This window comes from Myxocyprinus asiaticus, chromosome 5, assembly GCF_019703515.2.
Source record: "Myxocyprinus asiaticus isolate MX2 ecotype Aquarium Trade chromosome 5, UBuf_Myxa_2, whole genome shotgun sequence".
Classification (NCBI taxonomy): domain Eukaryota; kingdom Metazoa; phylum Chordata; class Actinopteri; order Cypriniformes; family Catostomidae; genus Myxocyprinus; species Myxocyprinus asiaticus.
The window spans coordinates 1,685,718-1,700,627 of NC_059348.1; the positions used below are offsets into that span (position 1 = coordinate 1,685,718).

The 14,910-nt window shown below is 37.7% G+C and overlaps 1 protein-coding gene across 1 annotated transcript in view; it reads right to left on the reverse strand.

Annotated features, from left to right (window-relative positions):
• Nucleotides 1-289: 289 nt before the first annotated feature.
• The window catches only part of mov10l1 (Mov10 like RISC complex RNA helicase 1), a 39,334-nt gene continuing 24,713 nt past the window's right edge, over nt 290-14,910 (reverse strand). The window contains exons 15-26 of the mRNA XM_051697203.1: nt 13,992-14,073; nt 13,657-13,838; nt 13,359-13,505; nt 12,305-12,426; nt 9,099-9,198; nt 8,767-8,913; nt 7,923-8,096; nt 7,692-7,841; nt 6,874-6,981; nt 5,859-5,999; nt 559-650; nt 290-438 (exon numbers count right to left, since the gene is read on the reverse strand). Of these exons, the coding sequence (XP_051553163.1) occupies nt 417-438; nt 559-650; nt 5,859-5,999; nt 6,874-6,981; nt 7,692-7,841; nt 7,923-8,096; nt 8,767-8,913; nt 9,099-9,198; nt 12,305-12,426; nt 13,359-13,505; nt 13,657-13,838; nt 13,992-14,073 (1,467 nt within the window). The 3' untranslated portion in view covers nt 290-416. The remainder of the gene's footprint in view (nt 439-558; nt 651-5,858; nt 6,000-6,873; nt 6,982-7,691; nt 7,842-7,922; nt 8,097-8,766; nt 8,914-9,098; nt 9,199-12,304; nt 12,427-13,358; nt 13,506-13,656; nt 13,839-13,991; nt 14,074-14,910) is intronic.

The following is a 14,910-nucleotide window of genomic DNA, read 5'->3' on the forward strand; positions in this document are numbered from 1 at the left end:
TGTATTTATTATTTATAAGTTTGCAGACATGCAAATTCCATTTATGTTGCTTTGTGGTGCTTTTAAGGACTGACTAAAACGCGAGCCAACAGCATTCGAGAGTGCGATGTGAAGGAGCAAATCATTGGTTTGACTCATGGTTTGCACGTCACTCACAAGTAAGCCAATGCAGGAACCAAAAACACATTTCAGTGATTATATAATGTAGCCCTTTTATGATTATCCCAATACTGCATGGTCCTTCTGTGAGGTATGGAGGAGGTTAATAACCACAAGATTATGTGGCAAGATGAGTTATTTATTTATTAAAGAGCATATGAAGTGATTACAAATCACAATACAAGAGCATATGTATGAAGTACTTATTAAATCACAAGATTTTAGACTTTTTTTTCAAGCTGTGGGCACAGAGGTGTTTAGGTTTCTTCAGAGGGAATCCTGAAAAAAATAAAATAATTTATTCCTGACATAAGGAGAGAATAAAACAGCATAACCTAAAGACATCACTATTTATAGAACATTATGAATTCATGTTCAGTTCATTTTAAAGTGACAAACCTTCGAGTGGCATGTAGACTCACAGGAGGGTCACAACCCAGGAACGCTCTGTTATCATGAGAGTACTGCAGTAAAGCACTGAAACATGGGTCCTGTAACGCATGTACACACACACACACACACACACAAATCAACACACATCCTTTTCTAACTATGTATGCCAGCAATCATCATGCGCTCCTGACCAGGTCTGGTGCTATAATAACGGTACTCACAATACAGTTTTTTTGTTTTGTTTTTCTGAATTCCCTATTCAACAAGTTTATTTACATGTTATCATTAAAATGGGTACATAAATAAATGCATTCATTAAAACTTTAATCAAATGAAAATAGAACAATTAATTTTGTATTACAATTAGGCTTGTATATTTTTCCAAATTAAGTGCTTTTATACCGAACATCACAGCACAATCACAGCATTTTAATTATCGTCTTGTTTCTTACATAAACGTATCGATTCACTTCAGAAGGCATTCACTGATCGACTGGAGTCTTTTACGCTGCCTAAATGTGACTTTTGGACCGTCAAAGTGCTGGCACCCGTTTACTTGCATTATAAGGACCTGACAGAGATCTATATTCTTCTAAAAATCTTCATTTGTGTTCTGCTGAAGAAAGACAGTCATACACCAGGGTAAGTGAATAATGAGAGAATTTTCATTTTGGTTGAACTATACCTTTAAATAGGGAGGTCATATATCAAATGAAAGCTCTCATTCTCAGGAATGCGACTATAGTTTTTTGTTGCCCTAATACCACAGTTCAATTTTTTTTTTTATAAAAGAATCACAAAGTTAAATTCCTATAAGAAATCAAATACAAACGTCTCTTTTATATGCTGATCACTGCTGATGTAAGCCCAAAATAGCTACAATCTGCTCTTACCTCAGGCAGTTTTCTACAAAATGAGCAATTTTTACTTGTCTGTGAGCTTTCTGTGAATAATTCAATTTTATATCTTGAACAAAATATTTGTATGTCTTAGAACAAAATATGCAGTCCAGAAGGAAAAGCATGCTAAAGAAATCATTGGAAAAACATGTTGACAACTGATCATAAAAATGTATCATATCATATATATCATCACAAAGGGGATGATCTTAGATTTCTAAGGGGATGATCTAGATTGAGCTTCTAGTCCACTCAGAGGCCGAGATATTGACCCTGCACTCTGACCCCAGCTTAGCTGGGATATGTGAAAAAAAACAGAATTTCACTGTATATGTGCAAATGTATAATGTGTGATAAATAAATAAAATTATAATTATAAAATTATCGCAAAGGGGATGATCTTAGATTGAGCTTCTAGTCCACTCAGAGGCCGAGATATTCGATGAAACTATTGGGGTGATGCATGAACTGAAAATTAGACTTAATGTCTATGGACGAGCACATCTGTGAGGGCTGAGATGCGTTAGAGCGCCACCTACATTTCAGATCTGCATATTGTGCTGGAAGATGAGAGGAAAAACATTTTCCTAGTACTTGCTGCCATCTAGTGGAACAAAAACTTTTTGCAGGGAGATAGAGTGAACAGAACCAGAATTACATGCTAACAAATTTAGGACAATTTCATTTTTTTTTTTTTACTTTTCATTCTATTCAAGATTGTTAACAATTAATATTATTTATGAAAAACTAGTCTTTTTTTCATATGGGGGTTGTTTCTGAAAAATGAGACCAATTTTTTATTTTGCAATTAGTCCACAGTACGTCTGAATGGTGAGCTTTTAAATTTGTGTGTGAAAAATTGCAGGTGGCAGCCCAAAAATGCTCAAGTACTTTCATTTTGGAAAACTTACGGTCAAAAAAAAAAAAAAACATCCAGTTCCTTCTTATTTCAAAGTTAAGAAAAAACAGTAATGATGTCTGATTCGCGATGAAACGATTCTTCATGAAACGACTTGAGTAAATGGTTCATTATTTTTTTCCTCAATGAAGTGGTCGAGGCATTTCACATTATTCACTTGTGATTCAGACTGATCCGGTCGCAGAGCTTTTCAAGTAAACAACTCACCGACTTGATGTTGTCGAGACTGGTCTCAACTTAGCAACTCTCTCAATTGATCTCTCAGTGTTGGCCGACTCTTAATGAGCAGAGAACCTGGAGTGATATGATCCTCAGAGCTTGAATATATGAAGGATTTGACTAATGGAGTGAAGTGAATTATTACAAAAGCTGAATGCAGATTATGTTCAAAACTTGTTTCAATTACCGTTTTGTTACTATCAGGGGTGTAAAGTAACGAATACTCATGTTACTGTATAATACAAATACTCACGTTACTGTAATTAAGTAGATTTTCCCAGGAATTGTACTTTAAGTAGTTTAAAAATTGTACACTTGAGTACATTTTAAGTGCTGTAACTGTACTTTTAATGCGCTTTTTTCCCCACTGTCTGTGTTCTACTTCCCTGTCCTGATTTTATTTTTATCTATCAACATGATTGGCTAGGGAGAGTCTTGTGACTCCTGTCAAATCGAATCGCATGTAAAAACCTTGAACGGCAGCTGCAGATCTGGCACCAACTGTTATGGATGTGGAGGATGCCTCAAACACATTTCAACACCTGAACGTCACGGCCTCACCTGAAAGGGCTTTTCACTAGTGAAAAAGACCAATTGCTTGATCGTGTCATGTGAGTTTAACTTGCTCAAGCCAGATATCAGCATTAATCCTGCCTCTATTTTGAAGAAACATATCGAGGTAAATTTCATATTTCTGCGTACTAGATTCTGTGTCTGTAATGTAGCCTGTAATTTAACTACCACTGAGATTATTGGGTTGATGTGAGAGATTAAGGCAGTGTTATCAATAGGGCTGGGCGATAAAACAATCTTGATGTTTATCTGAAAAAAAGAGAGAGAGAGAGAGAGAGAGAGAGAGAGATGTCCTCGATACCGATAATAATCTTTTGAGCCTCTGTTCTACATCTAAACCAGGGGTGTTCATTACATCGATCAGGATAGCAAAACAACCACTGGTTGGTTGATCTAGATAAAATATAAAAGATTTACTTTTATTTCCTGACGTCTGTAGCTGCATGCTGTTTGATTGACAGGCGGCTAATGTGTGTGCGCTAATGCGGGTACGCGCCTAAACGATCAAATACACTTCCTAATTCCGCCAATGCCCGTCTTGGTGAGGATTTAATGTAAATGCAGTCGGTTTGATCTAAAGTGAACATAAACAGTGGGACAAAAAGCGTATTTGCATCAAAATATCGGACTTAAAGTGTACATGTAACTGAACAGAGCACCGTCTAGTAGACTATGTCACATAAAGGCTATTAATCAAACAATAATAACAAGGAAACCAGAAAACCACTCACTACTTTTGGCTGAATAACTTGAGTAGCTTTAAAAGTATTAATGTAACAGAATAAAACAGTGACATTATTATTAAAATTGTTTTTTTTATAATACTGACCCCTGATGTAGAGAGACTGTTAATGATGATAAAATAATTTATAATTATGCTTTGCCTTTATCATGTTTTTTCTAATGCCTGATAGAAAAGTATCAACATTTGCAGAGCAATACTTCAGGCAGAATATTCCACCAGTCACAAACTTCAGAAAATTGTGCATCATGCATTAGAATGAGAACACAACTATTTCTGGGATTAAAAGATACAAGAACGAAATCAATGTAGAACAGTGTATCTCAAAAGGAGGACAATGTAGCCCCCCATGTGCTACTTAAAGAAATAGTTCACTCATAAATAAAAATTCTCATTATCATTTACTCACCCTCATGCCATCCCAAATATGTATGACTTTCTTCAGCAGAATACAAATTAAGATTTTTGGAAGAATATTTCAGCTCTGTAGGTCCATAGAGTGCAAGTGAATGCATGCCAAAATTTTGATGTTCCAAAAAGCACATAAAGGCAGCACAAAAGTAATCCATAAAACTCCAGTGGTTTAATCCATGACTTCAGAAGAGTTATGAGAGGTGTGGGAGAGAAAAAGACCAATATTTAAGTCCATTTTTGCTAGAAATTCTTCTTTCGGTCCAGTAGATGGCGATATGCATGAAGAATGTGAATCAACAAAATCAAAAGAAGAAAGTGAAAGTTAAACTGGAGATTGATTGAGCAGGGAGGAGAATTTATAGTAAAAACTGACTTAAATATTGATCTGTTTCTCACCCAACCTATCGAATCTCTTCTGAAGACATGGATTTAACCACTGGAGTCACATGGATTAGACTACTTTTATTCTGATTTGTGGAGCTTCAAAATTTTGGCACCCATTCATTTGTATTGTATGGACCAAAAGAGCTGAGATATTCTTCCTAAAATCTTAATTTGTATTCTGCTGAAGACAGAAAGTCATACACATCCGGGTTGGCATAAGGGTGACTAAATGAGAAGAGGATTGTCATTTTTGTGTGAATTATTCCTTTGAAGCCCGATGTGGCCCCTGTTCCAAACAACTGCTCTACCGCCTCTATTGTGCCGACATGACGTGCCAATTGACCCTGCTTTTTTAGTGTTTTTTTTTTTTTTTTTGCATTCCTTGCATTGTTTTGAACATGTTTTATGCACAACAGTAACTCAGTCGGCATTAAGGGAAATTTAGACCCTACACACAAACTGATTTTAATGTAATCGTTTCATACATTATGATATTGAAAATAACTTTCTTTTTTCATACATTTCTGTAATCATGTCACCCTTTTATTTGTATTTTTTCCATCAGATTCATGTAATGTTTACAGTATCATAGAGAAGTGATGTATTTGAAAAGTTGTCAATCACAAACACCTATAAAATACCTATATTTTTTATTCTTTCTGGCAAACAGCTATAAAAGGGAATGTGAATTATGGTATGTGTGCAGCATTTTTAAACTGCAGCATACAGTTTTTATTAGAATGGGGTAGCTTTTGCAACTCAGTACTCAATACTCACTACTCATGAGTACTTTTAAATGAGCTACCCTTTTACTTGAGTAGTTTTTAGGACAGGTACTTTTACTCTACTCAAACTACATTTTTTAAGAAGTAACAGTACTTTTACTTAAGTATTATTTTTCAGTACTCTTTCCACCTCTGGTTACTATTATGATAAATTTTTGGTGCTTTTTTTATTTTGTATTTTTTTTAAGACATTGTCAGTCCTAGTCCTTATACAGTTCCGTTATAAGGATTTATTTGATTTTTTTTATGCAATTTTAGTTCCACAGCAGAAATGATACAGGTCTGGAATGACAGAAGGATGACTAAAAAATAAAAATTTTCATTTTGGGGTGAACTTTTTTTTTTTTACTAAATTGGGCCTTAAATCTCACCTTGATCAGCACATGTGGGTTTCCAACAACGATGAGGAGCGCTTTGGCTCGTGTGATGGCAACGTTAAAACGCTTGGGGTTGGAGAGAAATCCCAGCATGTTTTGCAGATCTTCATTCAGCAAGGCCTCATTAGAACGGACCTGCAATATTTTACAATCTGTTTTTTCATCTGTGTGAAGTCAACTACATCAGTTGTCTATAACTGAACCCACTTTTTAAGACCACCATTTCTACAGAACATGGCAAGATTAGTATGGGGTGTACTGACTTAAACGTTTATCATGCGCCTTAATTCATGGATCGTTTTTAGCTTGATTTTTGTTGGTCAATCTTTTGTCATCTTGTTTGAGAAATGTCATTTCATTAAGGTTTAATTTAATTGCCCCTCTAAAACTGGCCCCAACCTGGTCTACAACCGCTATTGTTTGACTTTTAATGACTGATGAATCAGTTCAATTCAAAACATCTAATTGCAAATTTTGGACTGAGTCTTCTTTTTTGATATTCTATCTAGGCCAGGAGCAAGCACGATCACCCCAAGTCAGGGCTGTACAGTTTTGCCTGCATTACTGATTAAAAATGTAAATAGCAAATACTAATTTAGCCCATTCGCATGTTAAAAATGTAATTTCTGCCAACAAAAATTTGCAACAAAGAACGTACACTGGGTCTCATTCATGAAACTTTCGTCAATATGTGTGTAAATTGGGAGTAACCAGATTTGTATGTTAAATCTGTTCATGTAAGAGAATTGCAAACATTCATTAATATGGAACACATGAACGCTCATTATCATCATGGTCCACACCCATGGAAACGCCATTTGAGAAAGGTATCAGACTCGATGGTAAATAGCATCAGTATTAACGTGTATTGCGCTTCTTGCTGAAGGACACAAAACAAATAGAGCTCAATTTTGACCTCAGCAAGCTACAATTAAACATCCCATTTGCTCATAACTCTAAACATTGATGGATGTACCCTTTTCCACAATTCACAGAATTCACTAGTTACCGTAGACAGGATGATGACGAGGTACTCCTGACCCTGGAACTCCTCCACTGAGCCCACCTTCACATCCGCCAGCCCTACCCGGTGCAGCAGCACTCGGATCTTCTCCACCTGACAACATAGATGGACAGATGAATGGATGCAAATGCCGAGACTCGGTGGATTGTCTTTAATGCTTCTACCACTTTCACAAAATATCTCGTGAGTCTCAAAAGGCTGAAACCTGGATTATTGTGAGAATACAGAACAAGACGTGACCCAAATGACGACTCCTTCCTTTTCTTTAAAAAAAAAAAAAAAAAGCACAAATCTGTGTCACAGTGAGGCACTTACAATGGAAGTCAATGGGGTCAATCTGTAAACATTAAAATACTCACTGTTTCATAAGTTTTACCACAAGACATAAACATTGAGTGAACATGATTTTAGTGTGATAAAATCACTTACTAACCACATCTGTGGAAAGTTAAACACAATTTTACAACTTCGTTACCGTGATGTAATGTCAACAAATCAGTTCAAATAAACAGCTCAAATAATACACAAGTTAACAGAAGAATTAATGTAAGTGCTTTTATAAAATTATAAGCTTCACATTTCTGCATTTAAACTCTCCAAAAATTGTCCACATTCACTTCCATTGTAAGTGTCTCACTGTAACCTTGATTTTTGCTTCTTTTTTTTTTAAGAAAAGGACGGACGAGTCGAAATTAATTTTTGTGGTTATTAACATCATGTCACAAATGCTGTCAACTGAGCTTAATTTTTATTGAACCCAGAACATTCCTTTAATTGCATCTGTGCCGTGTGCAAAGGCTCACCTGTTTTTTATAGGGGGCAATGATGCCAATGTCTGTGGCTGGTATGGGGTTGTACAGTCTTTTTGCTAGCTGGCAACAGTACATCATCACTTGCACTGCCTCAGCAGGATTAAACCAGGATGGATTACTGCCCTCTCTCATCTCCGTTCCCTTCCAAAGATAATCCACAGAATGCATTAGACAAAAACACACGCATGAAGGCAAATACATAACGCTCGTGTCTGCACTCACTCGGACTCCATGAAAGATCAGCGGGAAGCCTTTAGTAGGAAGTCTGTTCCAGTGGCATAGCGCATCCACAACAGCTCTCTGAGAGCGCACACATAGCTCGCCGGCATAAAACAGACGCGACGGCAACTCCAGCAAAGCCTCGTGGGATCGGTAGTTATACACCAGCTTTGTCACCTGCGGAATGATCTGGTTTAGAACAATAGTCGATAAAAGAGAGGCTTCGCTCAAGTCATTTACAATGAAATAAAGAGGAGAGTCACTGAGTGCAGACAAGGGGAGTGTTCAGAAGACCTGTGTAAAAATGTATTCTGTGTGTTATTTTAGCATTTCCGCACAGTGGCGCTAATGCTCAACAGCCCTACTCGCCGTTCACTTATATATGTTCTTTGAAAATTCAGCTCATGTTTCACAAGAGAAACAACTACCCTCCGCTGTGAGAGCTTAAAAGGGCTGAAGGAGATAACGGTCATTTGCAGAATCTCACTTTCTAAGCAATTCATAAAGGAAATTCTGTTTGGAACGACCCCAACGCATGGATCGTGCTCCCTTCGAAGTGCCCTGAGAAGCCATCATCAGCATTGGTGAGAATGCAGGGACGGGTATGTTCTTGTTCTAAAAAGCATTTGATTCAACAATCTCGTGAATCTCTGTGAAGTCATGAACTTTCCTGGAACTTTTAGTCAGAAGACACAGACTACAGATTTGAAATGCACACATATCTGCTGAAAGCTAATTCTGTCAAAGTTAAGAAATACACCATCATATAGACGACCTTAAGTAACAAAACTAAGAGGAGAGCAGGTTTGGTTTATTGACTGGACTGAAGGTGATCTCATCTCCTCACCACTAGTGGATTGTAGCCTCGCTCACTGCAGCTGTACAGTTGAGTTCCCATCAGTCTCTCAAGAAATGAAACTCCCAGTCCAAACGCAGCAGCCAGTTTGGACTTCACCACCGGCCCAAGCTGCTTCGGATCACCAGCCAGTACAATCTACAGCAGAACACAAGCGAAGATATTTTGATGGTGATATGATGTAAATATATCCATGCAATGCAAGTCAATGGGGTCCAACACTTTGAAGCTCCAAAAATATTCCACCTAACATCTCCTTTTGTGATGAGAGGATTTTCATTTTTGAGTGAACTATACCTTGAACAGAAACACTTAGGTATTACCTGTCCACTTTCCTCTGAGAGTAAACCCAGAGGAATCAGAGTTTCAGGTTCAGTGGCCTGACCAGCTTCATCCAGAAACACATGAGTAAAATGACCAACACTAAAAAACACAGAACACACATGTACCTAAATACAGTGGCACAAAGTAGTATTTAGACCTTTAAACTATTGTTGCATTAGATTAAAAAATTAAAATAAATCTAAGCATGTGCCATTTATTTGAAAATAAGACAGCACTTAATCACAAGACCTTTCAACATTCAATCACATGCAGGATATGATATCTACAATTACATTTTCACAAGTTAAAATGCAAATCTTGATATCAGTAAGTAACTACATCTACATCAGTAAAAACTTTAATTCTTTAAGTGAAAAATATACTTTCAACTAGTAAAAAAAGAAAAAGAAAAAAGTAGTAATTCTATTTCTGATATCAGGAATTAATATAATTTATAGTTTTTACTACCAAAGTAGTACAACCTCAAATCCAAAATAGTTTGGACTGTTGGAAAATGCTGATAAAAACAAAATGTTGTGATTTGTAAATTCTGTTCACCCTGTGCTATACAGAAAGCAGTACAACAACAATTTCATGTTTTATCTTTAATGGTCATTTTGAAAATATACACTCATGTCAAATCAGATGATTGCAATACACCCCAAAAAAGTTGGCATGGTCTGGATGAAAATTCTGGTTGCTCCAAAATTTGTACATAATCACTCACAGATGTGCGAGTTACTGACACTGACACACCCCCAAAAAACATTGTTCTACTGTTCTACTTTAAGTTGCCAGCGCTTCTGGACAGTGTTGATGTATAGCTTCTCCTTTGCATAGTTAAACATTCAGAAATGGTTTTCGGTCTTGCCCTTTATGCACAAACATTTGACAAGATTCCTTGAATCTTTGAACTATCTTGTGCACTGTAGAGGGTGAAATGCCCAAAATCCTTCCAATCTGTCTTTGGGAAACATTGTTCTCAAAACGCTGGATTATTTGCTGATGCATCTGTTGGCAAATTGGCAAGCCATGGCCCATCACTGCTTGTGAAGTACTAGGCTTTATTTGAAGGCTCCTTCAAAAACTGTAAGACGATTGCCTCACCTGTTTAACATCTCCTGTTTCACAGTGTCTTATTTCAACTTGAGTTGGGGTTGTACATTGCTAATATGTGAAAGTGGAATTTCAACTAGCATAAAATTAATTATAGAGATCTGTAATTGTGTTTTGAACAGGAGTGAATGACAAATCATTGTGAAATTCTACTTGTGAAAATGCAGTTACATATTACAATAATTATGTTTTTTGCTGGTTGAAATTCCCATTTTTAAATCACATCAAGAATTAGCACTAGTAGTAATTCCATTGCCGATATCAATAATTGCCATTTTAACAAGTGAACATGTACATGTCTATAATTCATATACTGCAAGAGATTAAATGTCAAAAAGGCTTGCAATACAAGCACACCTTTCAAGCAAAACATTTCACAAAAAGAAGTTATCATTTAAAACCCCACAAAAACAATACTGACACATTATGGTTGTTGAACATTAGAGGAACAAGTTCATAGTTAACTGATCTACACCTGTGGTGACTCGTCTAGTTTAAACTTGAGGGGAAATGACTTCATACATCCACTAAAAATCACCTTGACACTAGTTATTTAAAAGCCATTGCATGTTTGATATTCTTTCATTTAATGCCACAATTATAGTATATTTCTGAGAATTAAAAGGGAGTTCACCCAAAAATGAAAACTCTCTTATCATTTATTCACCCTCATGCCATCCCAGATGTGTATGACTTTCTTCTGATCAACATAATCGAAGATTTTTAGAAGAATATCTCAGCTCTGTAGGTCCATACAATTCAAGTGAATGGGTGCCAAAATGTTGAAGCTCCAAAATCCACATAAGGGCAACATAAAAGTTCTCCATACGAAGTGGTTAAATCCATGTGTACAGACACGATATGATAGGTGTGGGTGAGAAACAGATCAATATTTAAGTCCTTTTTCCTTCGCTTTCACTTTCTCCTGTTTTTGGTGCTTCACATTCTTCATACATATCGCCCCCTACTGGGCAGTGAGGAGAATTTATGGTAAATACAGACTTAAATATTGTTTTGTTTCTCACCCACACCTATGGTATCGCTTCTGAAGACATGGATTTAACCACTGTCGTCTGGATTACTTTTATGCTGACTCATATGATTTTTGGACCTTCAAAATTTCAGCACCCATTCACTTGCATTGTATGGACCAAAATAGCTGAATTATTCTTCCAAAAATCTTCATTTGTGTTCTGCTGAAGAAAGACATACACATCTGGGATGGCATGAGGGCAAGTAAATGATGAGAGAATTTCCATTTTTGGGTGAACTATTCCTTTAAAGGTGCTATATGTAACTTTTTACTGTACTAAATCATAAAATGACCATAATATGTCATTAGAAAATTAGCAAAGTTGAAATAAGCCAAATTGAAATACTGGCATCTCTGTTAACAATGCTACAGCCAGTATATTCTACTTTGAAGTTTCCATTCCTGGCTGGAATTTCCGTTTATGTTTTGGCCTGTGTGATCCCGCCCACTGCCCACTCACCAATAGTATTTCGACACCGCCGGGTTGCCAGATTTGAACAAGTTTGCAGGCAAACAACACTGCGTGCTGCAGCCATGGAAGCAGCAAACAAACTGGATCAGAGATAACAGATTCCACCCAACCTAAAAAGCCTCACCATCCATCTAAAAACCACCATGACCAGAGGCGTAGTAAAACAAGGATAAATACTGGAGATGCCTTTAGAAGATGGAGACAGCTTAAAGCCCAGAAATCCTTTAAAACGGATGCTGAGTTGGCTAATTTGCGTGTCAACATTCTGGCAACCCGCATGAGCTTAGAGTCATGCGCGGGGCAGACAACTCTCCAATATTTTGAATTTGGACTGCAGTACCCATTTCAAACGCTTGTTGTCAATCTTACATAAAGCACCTTTAAGTGTCCAAATAAATTTTTGGGGGGGCCCACTGTACACGCGCAATATTTTATAAAGTATAGTTGTGAATAAAAACATGAAGTATGTATATCAACATCAACATGTATTTCATATATTTCATTTGATATTCAAAATTCTGCAGATTTGAACTAACTGACAGTCTGATGAACATAATAAAGAGTGAATAGTTGATGTGTCTCACCGCAAGCCGATCTGGTAGAACATTCCACTGCTGGAACAAGTGCTGACAACAATACGATGAAAACTGGCATGTCGAATATCTTCTCCAGCTCTGGCGTACTGACGCAACTCCTCTGGCATGGACTACACAACACAACGATCACCATTAGAAATGCCTCTCAGGTGTTATAATGCATTACATAAGTAATAACTCAAGGACCAGGCAATTATCTTTTACCAACTTCTGCGATGCCCCGATGAAAGTTTGGCATTCTCTCTCAAAAAGCTCAATTTGCGTTTTCACCAGAGATTCTGTGGGTTGTCATGTGTTCATTTCAATGACTCGCTCATAAAACACTCGTCGCCACCTACTGGCGTAATTCTGTAAGTCACTGTATCTTCTCACTTTTCTTATGTCATAATGCTAAATAAAGCACCGGCAAATTGCAAATACAACAGCCCACAGAGCATACAGGTGCAGGAATTTATGAGAGCACTCAGAAGTAAAATAGTTTTTGCGTGATAAAAGCAATAATTTGTTTTTTTATTCTCCCAAATAATTTTTTCTCTAATCAACACGTCCCCTCATAGGTGCTCAGTACTCAGCCATATAAAAACACAGGCTTTTAAAGAGAACATTTATGTCATCACACAACATTTACTGCATCACTACAGAATCGAATTATTGTGTAAAGTTCATCGGAGTACTTTCACATTTCTGACATGAAAATCAAAAGACAATGTAACTGACCATCATTTTAAGTTACAAATGTACTATATCCACAACCTCTCAGCCTTTTCTCTTCCTTTGTTTCCTTGTTCTATTAAGTCCAGAAATTATTCATAACCTTTTTGTTTGGCTAAATGATGCTCATTCTTTCGACGGCTTTCATTAAACATATATATAAATGTATGATTTATAAAAGCACTTATTAAACACCTTGTAAACAATCTGTTTTCCGACAGCCTGATAAAAGACCTGCTGTCTGCTTTTACTCTGACATTTCATTAAACCAGCAAATCAAATGATTATCTTTAGAAAGTGAGCGGCTACAATGACAGAGACAGTACAGCACCTCCTCTGGCCTGCAGGTGGCATTGACGCGGGCCAGACTGGCAGCATGCAGGTATCCGCTCTCATGTAAGCGCAAGCAGATGAGGTCAGCAGCGCTGTTTGAGGGCGTGCACACGAGCACACGACTGCAGGGGATTCGGTGATGCACCTGCACATACAGATACAGTAGACATCCACCAGCTCACACCATATAGACAAAAACTGTGTGGAATTCTTGAACATTTCTGGTTTAGTAGAAACTTATCTAATAAGAACTCACTCTGACGAGCAGATTTCCAGCTAGTTAAGTTGTGGAGTACCTGCAGTATAGCTTCTATAAGCGTAATGGTTTTGCCCGTGCCAGGAGGGCCGAACAGAATGTAGGGTGTGGGGCGACAGTCTCCACTCAGAATGTGTTTAACTGCCTCTTTCTGGGCAGAATTCAGCTGCCGGTTGAAGACCTGGCCAGGGGTTGGGATGCGCTTTGCAGTCATTGGCAAATCTGAAAATAGAGGGATGTTCATAATGTGTCTAGAATCATGGCAGAGTAATTCAAAAAGGAAAAAAAAGTGAACAGATAAAATTGCTAAAAACTAAATACATCACAGAATCTTGTTTTTCTAACAGTCTTTAAAGCAAACTCATATACAGTTACCTGTTTTAGTTTGTGTGGCCACCGACACCATATCGACAGTCAGTGAAGAAGGCCCTTCCATTGATTGAGTGGTTGCGTCACTCTTTGTCAATCAATAAAACACAGATAAATATCAGATCTACACTACTGTTGATCAGTACCACCAGACTATGGCAGAATATGGCACAAGTCATCAAGTACAACACACATTACAACCAATGCTGTTTTTATTTTTATCCCCTTTTTCTCCCATTTTAGAATGCCCAATTCCCACTACTTGGTAAGACCTCGTGGTGGCGCGGTTACTCACCTCAATCCGGGTGGCGGAGGACATGTCTCAGTTGCCTCCACTTCTGAGACCGTCAATCCGCACATCTTATCACGTGACTCGTTGTTCGTGACACCGTGGAGACTCACAGCATGTGGAGGCTCATGCTACTCTCCACGATCCACACACAACTTACCACACGCCCCACTGAGAGCGAGAATCACTAATCGTGACCACGAGGAGGTTACCCCATGTGACTCAACCCTCCCTAGCAACCGGGCCAATTTGGTTGCTTAGAAGACCTAGCTGGAGTCACTCAGCACACCCTGGATTCGAACTCGCGACTCCAGGGGTAATAGTCAGCGTCAATACTCGCTGAGATACCCAGGCCCCAACCAATGCTGTTTTGCATCATTGACGTCAAACCTGCTGCAACGCATGCCAGTTTAAATACATGGGATGGAGAATGAGATCTGAGAAAACGGTCACTGTGAACTACATCTTTGTGTGAAAAAGAGCTGCAGGATTCTTTAATCAACACAGCAACAACAGGGTTTGGAACAACATTAAGACGGATGAAGAAATAATTACTCATTTCAATTTTAAATGAACCATTCCTTTAAATGATTACAACCTATTGGTTCTAGGTGTGTTTGTGTCTTTTGGTGCGTG